The sequence below is a fragment of the Oryx dammah genome, unplaced genomic scaffold (assembly GCF_014754425.2).
Source record: "Oryx dammah isolate SB20612 unplaced genomic scaffold, SCBI_Odam_1.1 HiC_scaffold_2, whole genome shotgun sequence".
NCBI classification, from domain to species: Eukaryota; Metazoa; Chordata; class Mammalia; order Artiodactyla; family Bovidae; genus Oryx; species Oryx dammah.
The window spans coordinates 5,751,441-5,765,801 of record NW_024070186.1 but is presented as its reverse complement, the minus strand read 5'-3'; the positions used below and the strand labels follow the sequence as shown (position 1 = coordinate 5,765,801).

At 39.7% G+C, this 14,361-nt stretch overlaps 1 protein-coding gene across 1 annotated transcript in view; it reads right to left on the bottom strand.

Annotated features, from left to right (window-relative positions):
* Window positions 1-14,361, bottom strand: part of COL6A6 (collagen type VI alpha 6 chain) — a 119,409-nt gene that overhangs the window by 82,719 nt on the left and 22,329 nt on the right. The window contains exons 8-12 of the mRNA XM_040263812.1: window positions 11,654-11,997; window positions 11,491-11,569; window positions 6,124-6,278; window positions 2,651-2,743; window positions 1,255-1,308 (exon numbers count right to left, since the gene is read on the bottom strand). Coding sequence (XP_040119746.1) covers window positions 1,255-1,308; window positions 2,651-2,743; window positions 6,124-6,278; window positions 11,491-11,569; window positions 11,654-11,997 — 725 coding nt within the window. The remainder of the gene's footprint in view (window positions 1-1,254; window positions 1,309-2,650; window positions 2,744-6,123; window positions 6,279-11,490; window positions 11,570-11,653; window positions 11,998-14,361) is intronic.

Here is a 14,361-nt window from a genome sequence, read left to right as displayed (position 1 = left end):
GGAAGGACTGATGCTGAAGCTGAAATTCCCTGCTTTGGCCACCTGATGCGAAGAACTGACTCATTTGAAAAGACCCTGATGCTGGTAAAGATTGAAGGCAGGAGGAGAAGGGGACAACAGAGGATGAGATGGTTGGATGGCATCACTGACTCAATGGACATGGGTTTGGGTAGACTCTGGGAGTTGGTGATGGATAGGGAAGCCTGTCATGCTGCAGTCCATGGGGTTGCAAAGAGTTGGACGTGACTGAGCGACTGAACTAAGTAACTAAACATCATTAAGTGATGCCCATCAACTGGAAGACACCTCCAAGTCTTTCTCAGAGTACTTGAGACTCCCAGAACTCCGGGTCTCACAACTTAATCTCCTCTCACTGTGTCCTGGATTCTGGCCATGTTGAGCATATGTCATTCTGCAAACACACAATTTTCTGACTCTCTGACTCAGTTACACACCCTTGATCACACTGTTCTCCCTGTAGTAGAATATTCTTTCCCCCTTAGCCTGGAGAAAGTTCTATCTGTTCTCAGATGCCACCCAAGCACTACCCCCTGTCTGCAGCCTTCCTCTCAGGCTGTCACCTGAGGCGGTTCGGTATTTGCACTTCCCCACCCTATCACATTGCACCTCATATACCTCGAGCAGAGTTCTCGTGTATAGACCTACTGCTTCTCATTTGTCTTTCCACTAGTCTGGAATTTACCTGAGATAGGAACCATCTTTTTTTTTCTTTATTTTTATTTCTGTGGTCTAGCACTGTGCCTGGCACATGGAAAGATACCTTAAGATGTATCTGTTAAATGAATGATGAGTGTATTTATGATGAGATCTTTGATAAATAATGTGATAAACTGTAAGATGCTTAATATACACTTACTAAATGGATCGATGGAAGGAAGGAGGGAAAGAAGGAAGGAAAGATAAATGGATGAATAGATGCAAGAAAGGGCCAGGTCCTAGATAAACAGTGTGGTGAGTGGGTTTACTCGTGCAGAATGGAAGGGCGAAATGGCAGTGATCTGACTCTCCTAGTGAAAAAGAGAAGTTTTTCATTGAATTGATTATACAGGGTTGGTGGATAGTCCAAGAGGGGACAGTAGGTTAATAAAACACTGGTGACCTGGAAAAACCTCAGACTTTGCGAGTGAATCCTTAGAACTTGACTTATCTTGCTTCCTTCTGAATTGATACAAATGCTTTCATAGTGCAGAAATGTTCTTAGGAATAAATGGAGCTGGAAAAACCTTGACTTACAGCAGTGCCCTCCTCTCCCAGGTAGCCTTCACTGCCTTTAAAACCTGGAAGTCCCTGGGAATAAGGAAAGGAAGAATATATTAGCACTCCATAGACCAAAACTCAGAGGTAATCAAGCAAGAATTCCTCAACTTCACAGTTTTACTTTATGTAGAATAGTATAAGTTTGCAAAATACAGCCCTCCCCAACCTAAGCTGCATTTACATGCATAAAAATAAATGGAATTTTGAGACAAGTATCCAGATAACTCAAGGGTGGGTGTGTGAGAAACATATTTTCCATAGCTCTCTCTGGGGTTTAGAGCTGGGGTTTATAGAGATGGAGTTTTTTTTCCTAGACAAACATTCAATGAATACAGCTATATTTGCCCCTGACAGAATCCCTTTTCATTAAAAATTCTTTTTGAGGATTTATGCTACATGTGAAATAGACCACACATATTTCTTTCCATTTTTCCTGATACCTGTTTAAAAAAATTCTACCATTCTCTGTACATGAAATCAAAGCATTCAGGAAATAATTAGCGTAAAAACTTTCTTCAGAGAGACAGCCATGGTGATTTGGAAGTTACAGTGCTATCTATAAATTATCCAAAATCAAACACATGTGTAAATAAGTAGTACTGAAAGTAGTATTGAAATTGTTAAACACATCTATAGTATGTTTATGCATATTTGAACATTTCTTCAAAGCCCAAATCATATTTTCACATAAGGTACATTAACTTCTTTGGGTTAGGAAATATATGAATCTGTTGTTAGTTAACTGTTTTTAAACTTGGTCTGTTTTTACTTATATATTTCTGGCAGTATTTTGGTCTGGGTAGAGCTGAATGAAACATCTTGGCATCTCTTGCTGCGACAGGGTGAGCTGATCTAGCTTTTCAGCAGACTACACAACTTATTCCCTATCTGATTTAAATGACTCTGCAGCCATTAAAAACGGAATTAAAATGACTCCTTATTTAGGAGGCTTTCATTATTCCACATAAGAGATCCCAGTTGGTTTTTCTGCATCTTGTCATCACTGCCAGGACACTGGATAATCAACAATGTAGGCAGTTTCTCTCTCTCTCTTTTTTTTTTTTTTGCTGTTCCGACTGGCATGTAGGTCGAAACTACACTCCCTCAGTGGAAGCATGGACTCATAACCACTTGACTGCCAGGGACATCCCATCAGCAGTTTTTCTCTTTTGTATAAAAAGGTTTTTTTTTTTTTTTTTTTTAAGACTCCAATTTAGAAAACCAAGAAGAAGCCTATCTAATTTGACATATAAGCAGTGTGATAAATGGTTACCTCAAAGGCTCTACCTAGGAGCCCTTATTTCTACCTAAACTTGTTTCTGAAAAACATATATATTCAAATAAAATGAGCCCTTATTGCAACTAAAATCACCGTTTTCCCTGCTGGTCCAGGGTCTCCCCTTGTGCCATCTCCTCCAATGCACTTGCAGAATAAACAGCAGCACGTCCTTTCCGCAACATTGACCTTGAGGAGGGTAGGAACACATTACACTTGGTGGTATGACTGCCCAGTCACACTCACACACAAGCTCGAGGTGCTCTACAGAGGCTGAGGGAGACAGTCTCCACCTTTCATCCTTCCTTCTGTGATCTGCATTCCCCACCATATGAGGAGTTCAGAATAAACTCAAAGATGTTTTTGTGTTCTCAAAAAAGCATCAGTTTTGCCACAGCCAACTCACTGCACACTAATTTATTAATGGGATCTCCTGTGCCCACATTGACCATTGACCATATTGTTAATTACCCTGTATAATTCTGCCCCTAATAGTTTGTTCAATAAAAGGAATACATGCTGTTTTTTTTTTTCCTGTTCCTGTTTTATGAAATATTTGTATGCTGGAGAATTTAGACTCTGTCCATTGTCACATTGCTTGGCATGGAGTTCAATGGTCAACGCTTCTAGAACAGTTTGTGTGGGACAGGATTTCAAAGACACCAATTATGTGTTCAACATCCAGAAGCACTTTCTGTAGAGGGTGAGCATATGAAGAGATTTTATACTCTGGTTACGTTTTTTACTCTGGCCAAGAAGCATGTTATATATTTTTAAAATCTGAGTGAATTTCATCCCGGACCTAGTTAGTCATCCCCTGAAAAACTGACCTAGTCCATCACATTTGGAGGCATCTCTGGTGGCTCAGTTGGTAAAGACTCCGCCTGCTATGCAGGCGACCCAGGTTCACTTCCTGGGTCAGGAAGATCCCCTGGAGAAGGGAATGACAACCCACTCCAGTATTCTTGCCTGGAGAACAATTAACCCATAATATTTATTTTAAGGAAACTTCTATCTGCGATAAATACTGTAGTTTGCCTCAGGGGTGTAGAATCAATCTTTGTGTTGAGAAGTTTCCCATCAAAATTCTAGTGTGATGAAAAATGAAAATATTATATTATAACCATTTCACAATTTCTCCTCTAAATTGTTTCTTTTTATGTACTGTTTCTTTTCTGATACTAGAAAATTCTGTCCCCCCCCCAACCCCGTAAACCTCAGAAAACCCAATAAAACTTGAAATGTGGGAAACCAAACAACAACGATGACAAAATGGATTCTGTGATTTCATATTAGATGAAATCAACTTTCTTTGGATCACTAATATCCTACAGCATATTTTACTATTAACGTTAAAATGGGCTATTTCTAAAACTAAACATTTCTTATACAGTATTGCATTTATGTGACATCTAAAAACTGATAACCTTGTCTGAAGAATAACTTCCTCCCTCTATGAATTACCAGTTTTAAATTACAAATTTCAGAGACAGAAAAAAATTTTGTAAAATAGACACCATTTTCCCATGTAGAAAGGAATTACAGCAAAACTTCCACATTAAGTTACAGGAAAACATCTATATTCTCTAAGCAATTATTTTTACATAATTACTACACTGAACACACTGTTCAAATATCTATATGCAAGATCTATTGTCAGAAGGTAGCAGGAGAATGGATAAAGAAGCTGTGGTACGTATATACAATGGAATATTACTCAGTCATAAAAAGGAATGCATTTGAGTCAGTTCTAGTGAGGTGGATAAACCCAGAGCCTATTATACAGAGTGAACTAAGTCAGAAAGAGAAAAACTAATACCATTTATTAACACATACATACAGAATCTAGAAAGATGATACCGATGAACCTATTTGCAGAGCAGCAATAAAGACACAGACATCCAGAACAGACTCATGACATGGGCAGAAGGCAAGAAAGGAGACAGTGGGATATACGGAGAGAGTTAACATGGAGTCATATGCATTATCATATGTAAGCTAGATAGCCAATGCACATTTGCTCTATGACTCAGGGAACTCAAATCAGGGCTCTGTAACAACCTAGGAGGGTGGGGTGGGGAGGGAGGTTTAAGAGGGAGAGGACTAGATATGCCCATAGCTGATTTACACTGACATTTGGCAGAAACCAACACAGGAGTGTAAAGCAGTTATCCTTCAATTAAAAATGAATAGAGCTTCCCTGGTGGCTCAGACGGCAAAGAGTCCACCTGCAATGCAGGAGACTGGGTTTGATCCCTGGGTTGGGAAGATCCCCTGGAGAAGGAAATGGCAACATACTCCAGTATTCTTGCCTGGAGAATCCCAAGGACAGAGGAACCTGGAAGGCTACATACAGTCCATGGGGTCTTAAGAGTTGGACACAACTTAGCCACTAAACCACCACCAAAAATAAATAAATTTAGTTATAAAAAGGAAAGTGGCAGGAGCCAGCACCTTCCTGGGAAGTGTCTTGATATGCTGATTACAGATTTTATAAATTATAAGCAAATTGCAAACTTTCACTCTCTCATTAAAGGTGAAAGTAGTCACAGATAACTTGAAAACCTTCACCAAGCCAGTTTGAATTCTTATATGTTTCTAAAAGAAAAAGGATTGTGATGCGTCTTATTTAGGGATTAGTTCTAAAAATAGATCATAAGGCAAAAATTTCCACCAGTCAAGACAACCTTTAAACATCTTTTCATCATAAAGTACGACATGGGAGGCCCATCATCACATCACTAGTTTTTCTTCCAAGATCGGAACAGATGTTCTTTTTTCAATAGAACTCTATGGAATCAGCTCTATTCACAGGCCATTTGCAGAAAAAAAAACACATATCTTAAACAGCAGAATCATATTCAGTGTGGTGAATTTTGGCATCTAGTATCTGCAAGGAATGTGAAAACTGGCTGACTGGAGGATCAGCCAAGTCACTCCTACAGCTCAGACACCCTTTGGTGGCATATTTATTGACTGCAATTTGGGCAGGATTATAGGTGCTATTTAGTTTCTTCTTCCTTCTTCTTTTTCTCTTGGCCAAGCATATCAATTAAACATGCTTTCAGACATAGAAAACAAATTTATGGTTACCGAAGGGGAGAGTTGCGGGGGAAGGATAGTAAGGAGTTTGGGATTAACATACACATACCACTACATACAAAATAGAGAACCAACAAGGACCTACTGTGTAGCACAGGGAGCCAGAGCCAATACTTTGTAATAACCTATAAGGGAAAAGAATCTGAAAAAGAATATGTGTGTATATATATATATATATCCATATATATATATATGTATAATTGAATCACTTTGCTGTAACCTGAAATTAATACCATGTAAATAAACTATACTTTGATAAATAGAGAACAATAACAAAAAGAAACATGCTTTGACGTTGCTCTATGATATGATGTTTCTTTCAAAACACTCCCTCATTTTAAAATCAGAAAAGCCTGGTTCTACTCCCAAATGAACAAAATTAGTTCACATTCATAAGCCTAAATATGAATCCTATATACAAAACAAATAGAAAATTTAAACTCATGAGCCTTTTCTGAGTAACTCACCAGGTGCTTTGACAATTGGCTCCCAAGATCCCTCATCCCAAGACTGAGCTGTGTCCTGTACTCAAATCCTTTCCCAAATTCAATGTACAGAAGATCAGCCAGGTCGCCGGAACTGGTGGGTCCGTCCAGAGCAACAGTGATGAGGGCATTCAGGCCTAGCCAACACAGTCAACAATTCTCCCGTTAAGCAGAGTAGGGTTCCTTTAATCTCTTTGCATATGTATGACAGTTGCTATTCCAGGAAGCCAATTGCAAGAGGAACACTCATTTTACCCTCATTCACGCTCCCCAACCACACACTGTAAGACTGACAAGTGACAAAGTCATCACTAGCGAACAAAAGAATTTCCATTTTTCAAAACTAATTAGATTGGAGAATAATTTATACAACAAATTATAACAGATCCTTGAGATCTCTGATGACTTAAAGTAAAATGTGATGATGTGATGTGAAGTCGCTCAGTCGTGTCCGACTGTTTGCAACCCCATGAACTACAGTGAGTTGAAAAGACTCCACAGAGAAAAGGGAAGCCACCTGCACTGGTGGTTGGAATGTAAACGGGTGCAGCCACTATACAAACATTACAGGGGTTCTTCAAAAACTATAAACAGACCTATCACATGACCCAGCAGTCTCATTCCTGGGCATATATCCAGACAAAACTATAACTCGAAAAGATATATGCACCCTGATGTTCATAGCAGCACTCTTCACCATAGCCAAGACATGGGAGCAAACTACATATCCATCAAGAGATGAATGGATAAAGAAGGTGTGATACATACCATATATATATTACTCAGTCATAAAAAAAAAAGAATGAAATAATGCCATTTGCAGCTACATGAATGGACCTAGAGATTGTTGTACTAAAAGAAGTCAGAAAGAGAAAGACAAATACCATATGGTGTCACTTATGTGTGGAATCTAAAATACGACACAAATCAACTTATTCACAAAACAGAAACAGACTCCATGCTTGAGTCTTCACAGACATAGAAAACAAATTTATGGTTACCAAAGGGGAGAGGAGGTGGGGAGAGATAAATTAGGACTTTGGGATTAGCAGACAAAAACTACTATACATAAAATAGACAGCAAAGTCCTACTATACAGCACAAGGAACTGTATCTAATACTCTGTAATAGACCATAGTGGGAAAGAATTTGAAAAGGATTGCATCTCTATATAGCTGAATCACTCTGCACTGTACCACCAACCAACACATTGTAAATCAACTCTATTTAATAACAGCAATAAGGAATCCACAGAGCATACTAAAGCACAGAGGAATTCATATGTCAAGAAAGTAAGTCTTCTAAATTTTTGCCCCTTGAAAGGGAGGTCCTTCGAGCAGTAGTGGGGTCTTCATCTGGAAGCTTATCAGAACTGCAGAATTTCAGGCCCCATCCAGACCCGCAGAATCAGAATCTATATTTTAATAAAATCTTCAGGTGATTCACAGGCACATTAAAGCTTGAGAAGCATAACTCGAAATGACAGTCCGGTTGGAATTACATGCACAAGAGAGTTAAAGATCTCTTGTAAGGCAATTAGGAGCAAATGTCATGTAACCAACCAGAGCTGTGACTCATAGACTCTGGAAGTTTATAGATTAACACATTTCAAAGAAAACTTTTAGAGACTAAGAAAGGGTTGACTTATTTTATAAAGTAGGGACATTAAATGGTGATAGTAATAAGCCAGGCAATCATTAGGGTGGAGGTAAGCCTGCAACAACTATGCTCTCATTTATTGATCATTACTATGTGCCTAGACGTTGCCTAAGTGCTTTACGTGCATTGCCTTATTTTTAAGATTTAAATACAACATTACAGGTAAGTATGATTACAGCTCTATTTTACAGATGGGCAAAGGTTTTCACCAGACAGCCTGACTCCAAAGCTTACACTCAAAGGACATTTTAATAACAACAGTGTACTAAAGACATAATAATAAAGGCCAGTCCTAAGGTTGGATAAATTTAGTTTTATGAAAACATAACTATTTGGCATACCTTTTCTCACTTTATTAGGGATAGGTGAAGAATTCTTTGGATGGGACTTGAAAACCAATGGATCAGAATAGATAAAGAATATTCCAAGGACGTGGCAGAGTCAAGAGTGCTTTCTTATAGAAGTTTCTATATGACTTTGAGAGGAGAAGGAGAGTGAAGAGAACAGTTTCAGGGATACAGTGGAGAGGTTCAAGTTCTGCAGGCAGCAAACAATGTGGTTGCTGACACAAAATAAAGGAAGAAATGCCAACGAACAGGGTGTCTAACCTGTCCTAGCTTGCTGGAACTTTCCTGGTTTGAGTGCTGACAGTCTCTGGTTTGTCTCAAGCAAACAAAGACAGGTCACTTCCAAGAGTGAGAATGATGGGGAGAAGCGGGATCGGGGCTGGGAGAGGCCACGAAGAGCGCCAGGTTCATCAGCTGGGATCTAATGATCAAAACGAGACATGCCAGTGGGTCTACCTATAAGGGGAAAGACCTCACATCTGATATTTCTTGTAAGTCCCAAGAAAGGTAGAAGTTTAAGAGTTATGAGAACCATGGGGTTGTTGATTTGCAGGAAATATGCGTGTAACTATAATTTGTAACTCAGGTTTTCCTGGTGGCTCAGATGGTAAAGCATCTGCCTGCAATGCTGGAGACCTGGGTTTGATCCCTGGGTCGGGAAGATCCCCTGGAGAAAGAAATGGCAACCCACTCCAGTACTCTTGCCTGGAAAATCCCATGAACAGAGGAGCCCAGTAGGTTATAGTCCATGGGGTTGCAAAGAGTCGGACATGACTGAGCGACTTCACTTTCTTTCGCTTTCACTTTTCTCAGGACAGAGGACTTCAATCCTGATCTTTCTGGACTCATCTGGTTCATATGATCTTAAACAAAGTAACTTCAATTCTTAAAAAATGAATTAAGAAAAAGAAGCTTTCAAAAACTGGGAGAATAAAGAATCACTGAACAGATTCTAGAGCACTGGGTTTTTTTAACTGAAAACACGGATTCAAACCCCAGTCTCCATGGATTGGTTATAAAGTGACATCCGTCCCTGAGGATGCTTTTCTCCAGGTCTCCTCCTGTCCCACAGTGATGGCTCAGTTTACACACACAGAGTCTGGGCCTCAAGTTAGAGAGGCTCTCCTGGGTTAACAGATCAAGGGCTCAGCGTCAACTCAGCATCTATGTGAAATGTGGGAGGTCACAGCCAGAGGTGCTCTCTGTTCCAAGTGGGAGACATTCAACACCTTTCAAAGAACATTGTGGCCCACACCCTTTTATCTTTTCCACTGAAAGGCTGTAGCTGGTGTGAGTCCTCCAACCTTTACCTCTTTTTCAAAGTTGTTTGGGCTATTTTGGGTCCTTTACATTTCTACATACATTTTGAACCATTTTTTTTTTGTACGTTAACAAATATCCTGCTTTGATTTTGATTGTGACTTAACTGAATCTATAGATCTGTTTGGAGAGAATTGACATTTAACCACATTCACTCTTCTTTATCATTGTTTTAGTAATTTTCAGCAAACAGACAACTATATTTTGTTACATATATAACTTGGCACTTCCTGTCATGTGTACATTGTAAATGGCTTTTTAAATTTTGTTTTCCACTTTTTCACTGTCAGCATTTGGAAATACAATTGATTTTGAATACTGGAAAATGATTCTAAATTTCTGAGGATATTCAAAATCTAGCTTCTGAAGTCAAAACTCATTTACCAGTTTTCCTCAGGAGTTGGAAGAAAGAAGATCGGTCTTAGAAATCTGGGTGTTCCAAGAGAAAGTTTCTGGAGAAAACTCTGATCATGTCTGCTAAGGTACGTCTTCCCCCACAAAAGAAAAGCTGAAATTGAAAAAGCCCTTCCTATCCACCTGAGGCTCCTGTTCTCAGTCTTCATTAATATTTCCTCTTTGGATCAAGAATAAAGGCCAAGATGATAGAATAAAGAAAAACAGCTTTAGTAAATACAATAAGAATAAAACCCTTACCCTTCAGCTGTGACTTCAGTGAATTTTGCAATCTGTTTAAGATGGAGGAATAAGAACCAGTGAAAAGACAAAATCTAATGGTGGCTCAGTGGTAAAGAATCTGCCTGCAATGCAGGAGACATGAGAGACGCAGGTTCAATCCCCGAGTTGGGAAGATCCCCTGGAGAAGGTAATGGCAACACACGCCAGTATTCTTGCCTGGAGAATCCCATGGACAGAGGAGCCTGGCGGGCTACAGTCCATGGGGTTGCAAGCAGTCAGACATGACTGAGTGATTAACACTTTCACTTTTAATCCACCTTTAGTAGTTAACCAGAGAAACGGGTCAGATGCCCTCGAAGCAGAGCCTGAGATAGCCATTTAGATGCCCATGATTTATTGAGGAAGCCCTCCCTAAAGAAGGGAACAAAGGTAAGCAGGGTCAGGCTGGGGAAGGCACTAAGCAAGACAGTGTTTCAGCGAAAGTCTAGCTTCAGCCTGATCCCATGGGGAACTCTGGAGCCTGAGTTACACCACACAATCGGCATCCGAGGCTCTGCACTCCACCTGCTGCCTAAAAATGGGGATAAGGAGTAACCTTCCAGGCAAAGTTGGTGAAGGGCAGTTCCTCGGAGAGAGAGGGAACCTGTGGGTAACATGTGAGCAGCCAACACTCATAGCAGCTGGATGATGAGGGAGCCTGTCTGTAAGGGGGTCTGGGTGGGGTACCAGTAACATCCACTTACAAAAATCTGTTTCTATTCTTAGTCAAACCAAAACATGTGAATGCATTTTCCTACCACTGATCCATATTTTAGTACAAATGGACAATAAATCAGAATGAGCATTGGTTCCTAAAGCCAAAAGCCTGGTGCCAGAGCTTGAAAAACTCATTAACACCATAGTTGGTCCATTTGTCATATGAGAGCAGGAACTGATTATGAAGTCCCAAGACATGAGTAAACTTGTCCACCAGTGCTTGGAACTCTGAAAACTTTAAGTGTTAGAAGAAAATTGTCCAACCCTCTCATTCCTTAGTCAAGCAGAAGCATACATGGCTCACTTCTGCTGGCACTTAAGACATAGAAATGTTAGATAGCTTGGGGCAAGGGAGGAAGGGACATACTCCAGGAAAGCTAAGGAAGAAGAAATAGAGTAATACGAGAGAAAGGATAAGACACTGCATTCAGTGCCATTTCATATGGGCAGGAGGAAAAAAAGTAGATGCCGAAATGTTGTGAGAGCTTGCTTGCCCTCCCAAGTGCATTCAGAGTGGAGAGGCTGCAAGTTCAGTGCTACCTGAGAGTCTGCACATGTAAGAGCCAGGACTCAGTTTTGAGATTACAAAGTTCGCCAATATTCCTTTCCCAGCCCTGCCCATGCATGGTACCTTCTTTTCTAAGTTCATCAGATTTTTGTTCAAGCTTTTCAACATCATCATCCAATCCATCTGAAAATAAGAGGGCCACCTAGGAGAGTATTCAAAAAAGAAAAATGAGTAAGAAGGAAGTCATTGCAACTAGAAACCAATAAATAAAATAAAACTAACTTACCTTTCCCCGAGCAGCTGACTTATTCTGAAATGCATCCCACAGAGAACTCAAGTGGTTTGCGTTGAGAAGAGATGGTCCTTTAACTGTTAAATTCTTCAAGCTGTTCAGGATGTTTTCACTGTAGATCTCAAACTTGGGGGAATATTTTTCTGCAGCATTGGTCATTTGAAAAGCCACACTAACCTGAATCTCCGTGCCCACCTCACAGCTTACCCCACTGAGGGAGCTGATGACACGTAAGATGTCTTGGAGATAGGTTTCCATCCAGGACTGGCCTTCGAGCAAAGTCTGCCCATTCTGCTGAGTTGAGATGTCAAATCCCACCACAACATCCACAAAGCAATCTAGGATTCAGGGGAAAAGCATATTGTATCAGACCAATAAAGAACTTTATTTGACTTATGTGTCATGGTTGAATCATGAGACTTGGAATTCTTGTTTCCATTCCAGTTATAAAGTTGGAAAACAAGCAAAAATGTGAATAATGGAAAGGCTCAGCATCACTCTTTCACAACCTGTTAAAGTGGGGGTTTTTTTCCCCAGCATCTATAAACTCTAGATGATTCTATAACAAAGTTCTGAAAGATTCCATTGTGTCCACTGAAGAAGCTATGAAGAGTCACTTAAATAGCTGAAACATGTTGTGGAAATGTTAATAGTCCAAAAGAGAAAATTCATTTCATTTCATTTCATTTCATGCCACCTATCAACTGAGGTCATTCAACAAATATTAAATTATAATTATAAGGGAAAAACATTTGAAAACAGAAAGTTGTTTAGAAAAATAAATTAAAAAAAGAAAAACTCCTAAAGGAATGATTTTGACGATTTAATCCCTGAACAGAAAACCACTGAATTACCAGAATACATTACTGCCTTCAAGGAAAACACTCTCTTGTGAAAAAACGAAGATGCCAAAATGTCATGACTGAGTGTTCCTAGGAACTATCCTCTTTAAAAATGGAGTATTTTAACTTTTTATCTAGATTACTAAAATTACAAACTCTAGTAAATAAGTTCCTGGTGTTTATTTAACTAATTCAGATTGATGAATGAGTCCATGATAATGTGATCAAAGAAATGGAATTTAGGGAACAGTCCAGAGGTGGCAGTCATATGTCTAAATACAATCAGAGAAAGTGGATCATATAAGTCAAGTGGGCTCTCATGGAATGACCTTGCAGACTCTACAGAGATGCCTGCCCTCAAATCAAGAGCCCTTCAGAGCTAGCAAGAGGAGGCAGAGATGGTTTCGGAAGTGGGCTAGGAAGAAGGCTAAAAATGGATTTCCAAAGAGAAATAATGAAGGATGGTAGTAGAATAGCAGGTTCAGTTCAGTTCAGTCGCTCAGTCGTGTCTGACTCTTTGCGACCCCATGAAGTGCAGTACGCCAGGCCTCCCTGTCCATCACCAAACTCCCGGAGTTCACTCAGACTCACGTCCATTGAATCAGTGATGCCATCCAGCCATCTCATCCTCTGTCGTCCCCTTCTCCTCCTGCCCCAATCCCTCCCAGCAGCAGAGCCTTTTCCAAGAATAGCAGGACTGGGAATCAAAAGCGGGTTAGGACTGGCTACCAAGGGTGGTAAAGACAAATAAACTAGTGCTCTGAGAATCTGACAACTAGCAGTAAGGAAACCTGGAGTGGGGAGGCAGACTTTAGTTTCAGTACTATACAGGTCACTACTGTGTTACTACTAAACCACTTCTGCCAAATCTCTTCACCTCTTTGAGCATTAATTTTCTTGTTTATAAAAATAAGAAGATTATATATTTCAAGATAAAAGTACAAAAGAACAGGGAAAAGAAAGGACTGGGCAAGACAGTAACTCCAAAGCTGATTTTAATTATCTGACTTATAAAGAAAGTCCTTAAATGGAGTTAATGATGGCAGAGTTTTAGTATTAAGAAACACAGTCCAACAAATGAACTTATTTAAGAAACAGACTCACAGACGTAGAAAAAAAACTTATGATTGCCAAAGAGGGATGGGAGTGGGGGAGAAACAAATTGGGTTAGTAGATACAAACTACCATATACATAAATAGAAAAGCAACAAGGCCCTACTGTGTAGCACAGGGAATTATATTCAATATTTTATCATAAACCATAATGAAGAATAATATGAAAAATAATATATATGTACAACTGAATCACTTTGCTGTATAACAGAATTAACACAACATTATAAATTAACTATACTTCAATAAATTTTTTTAAAAAGAAAGAAATACGGTCAAGATAGTAGGGTATATTAATAAGACTAGAAGACAGATTCTGGAGAAAATATTATTTTAAGTGCAAAGTTGGGCTGTTGGTGGTTATTAGCTGGGATAAAAGAAAAATTTTTTTGGAGATTTAAAAGAAGGGGATATCTCAGATGAAAAAAAGAGAAAGAAAGATCTAGAAAATATAATTAGGTAAGTGAAGTGAAAGTGAAAGTGGCTCAGTCGTGTCCGACTCTTTGTGACCCCACGGACTATACAGTCCATGGAATTCTCCAGGCCAGAATACTGGAGTGAGTAGTCTTTCCCTTCTCCAGGGAATCTTCCCAACCCAGGGATCGAACTCAGGTCTCCTGCATTGCAGGCAGATTCTTTACCAGCCGAGCCACCAGGGACACCCACAGTTAGGTAAAGACCTAGTTTGTATATGTCTGAGATCCGCTGTCCGCACACACACCCAGGAGCTGGACACCTGTCCCCTGG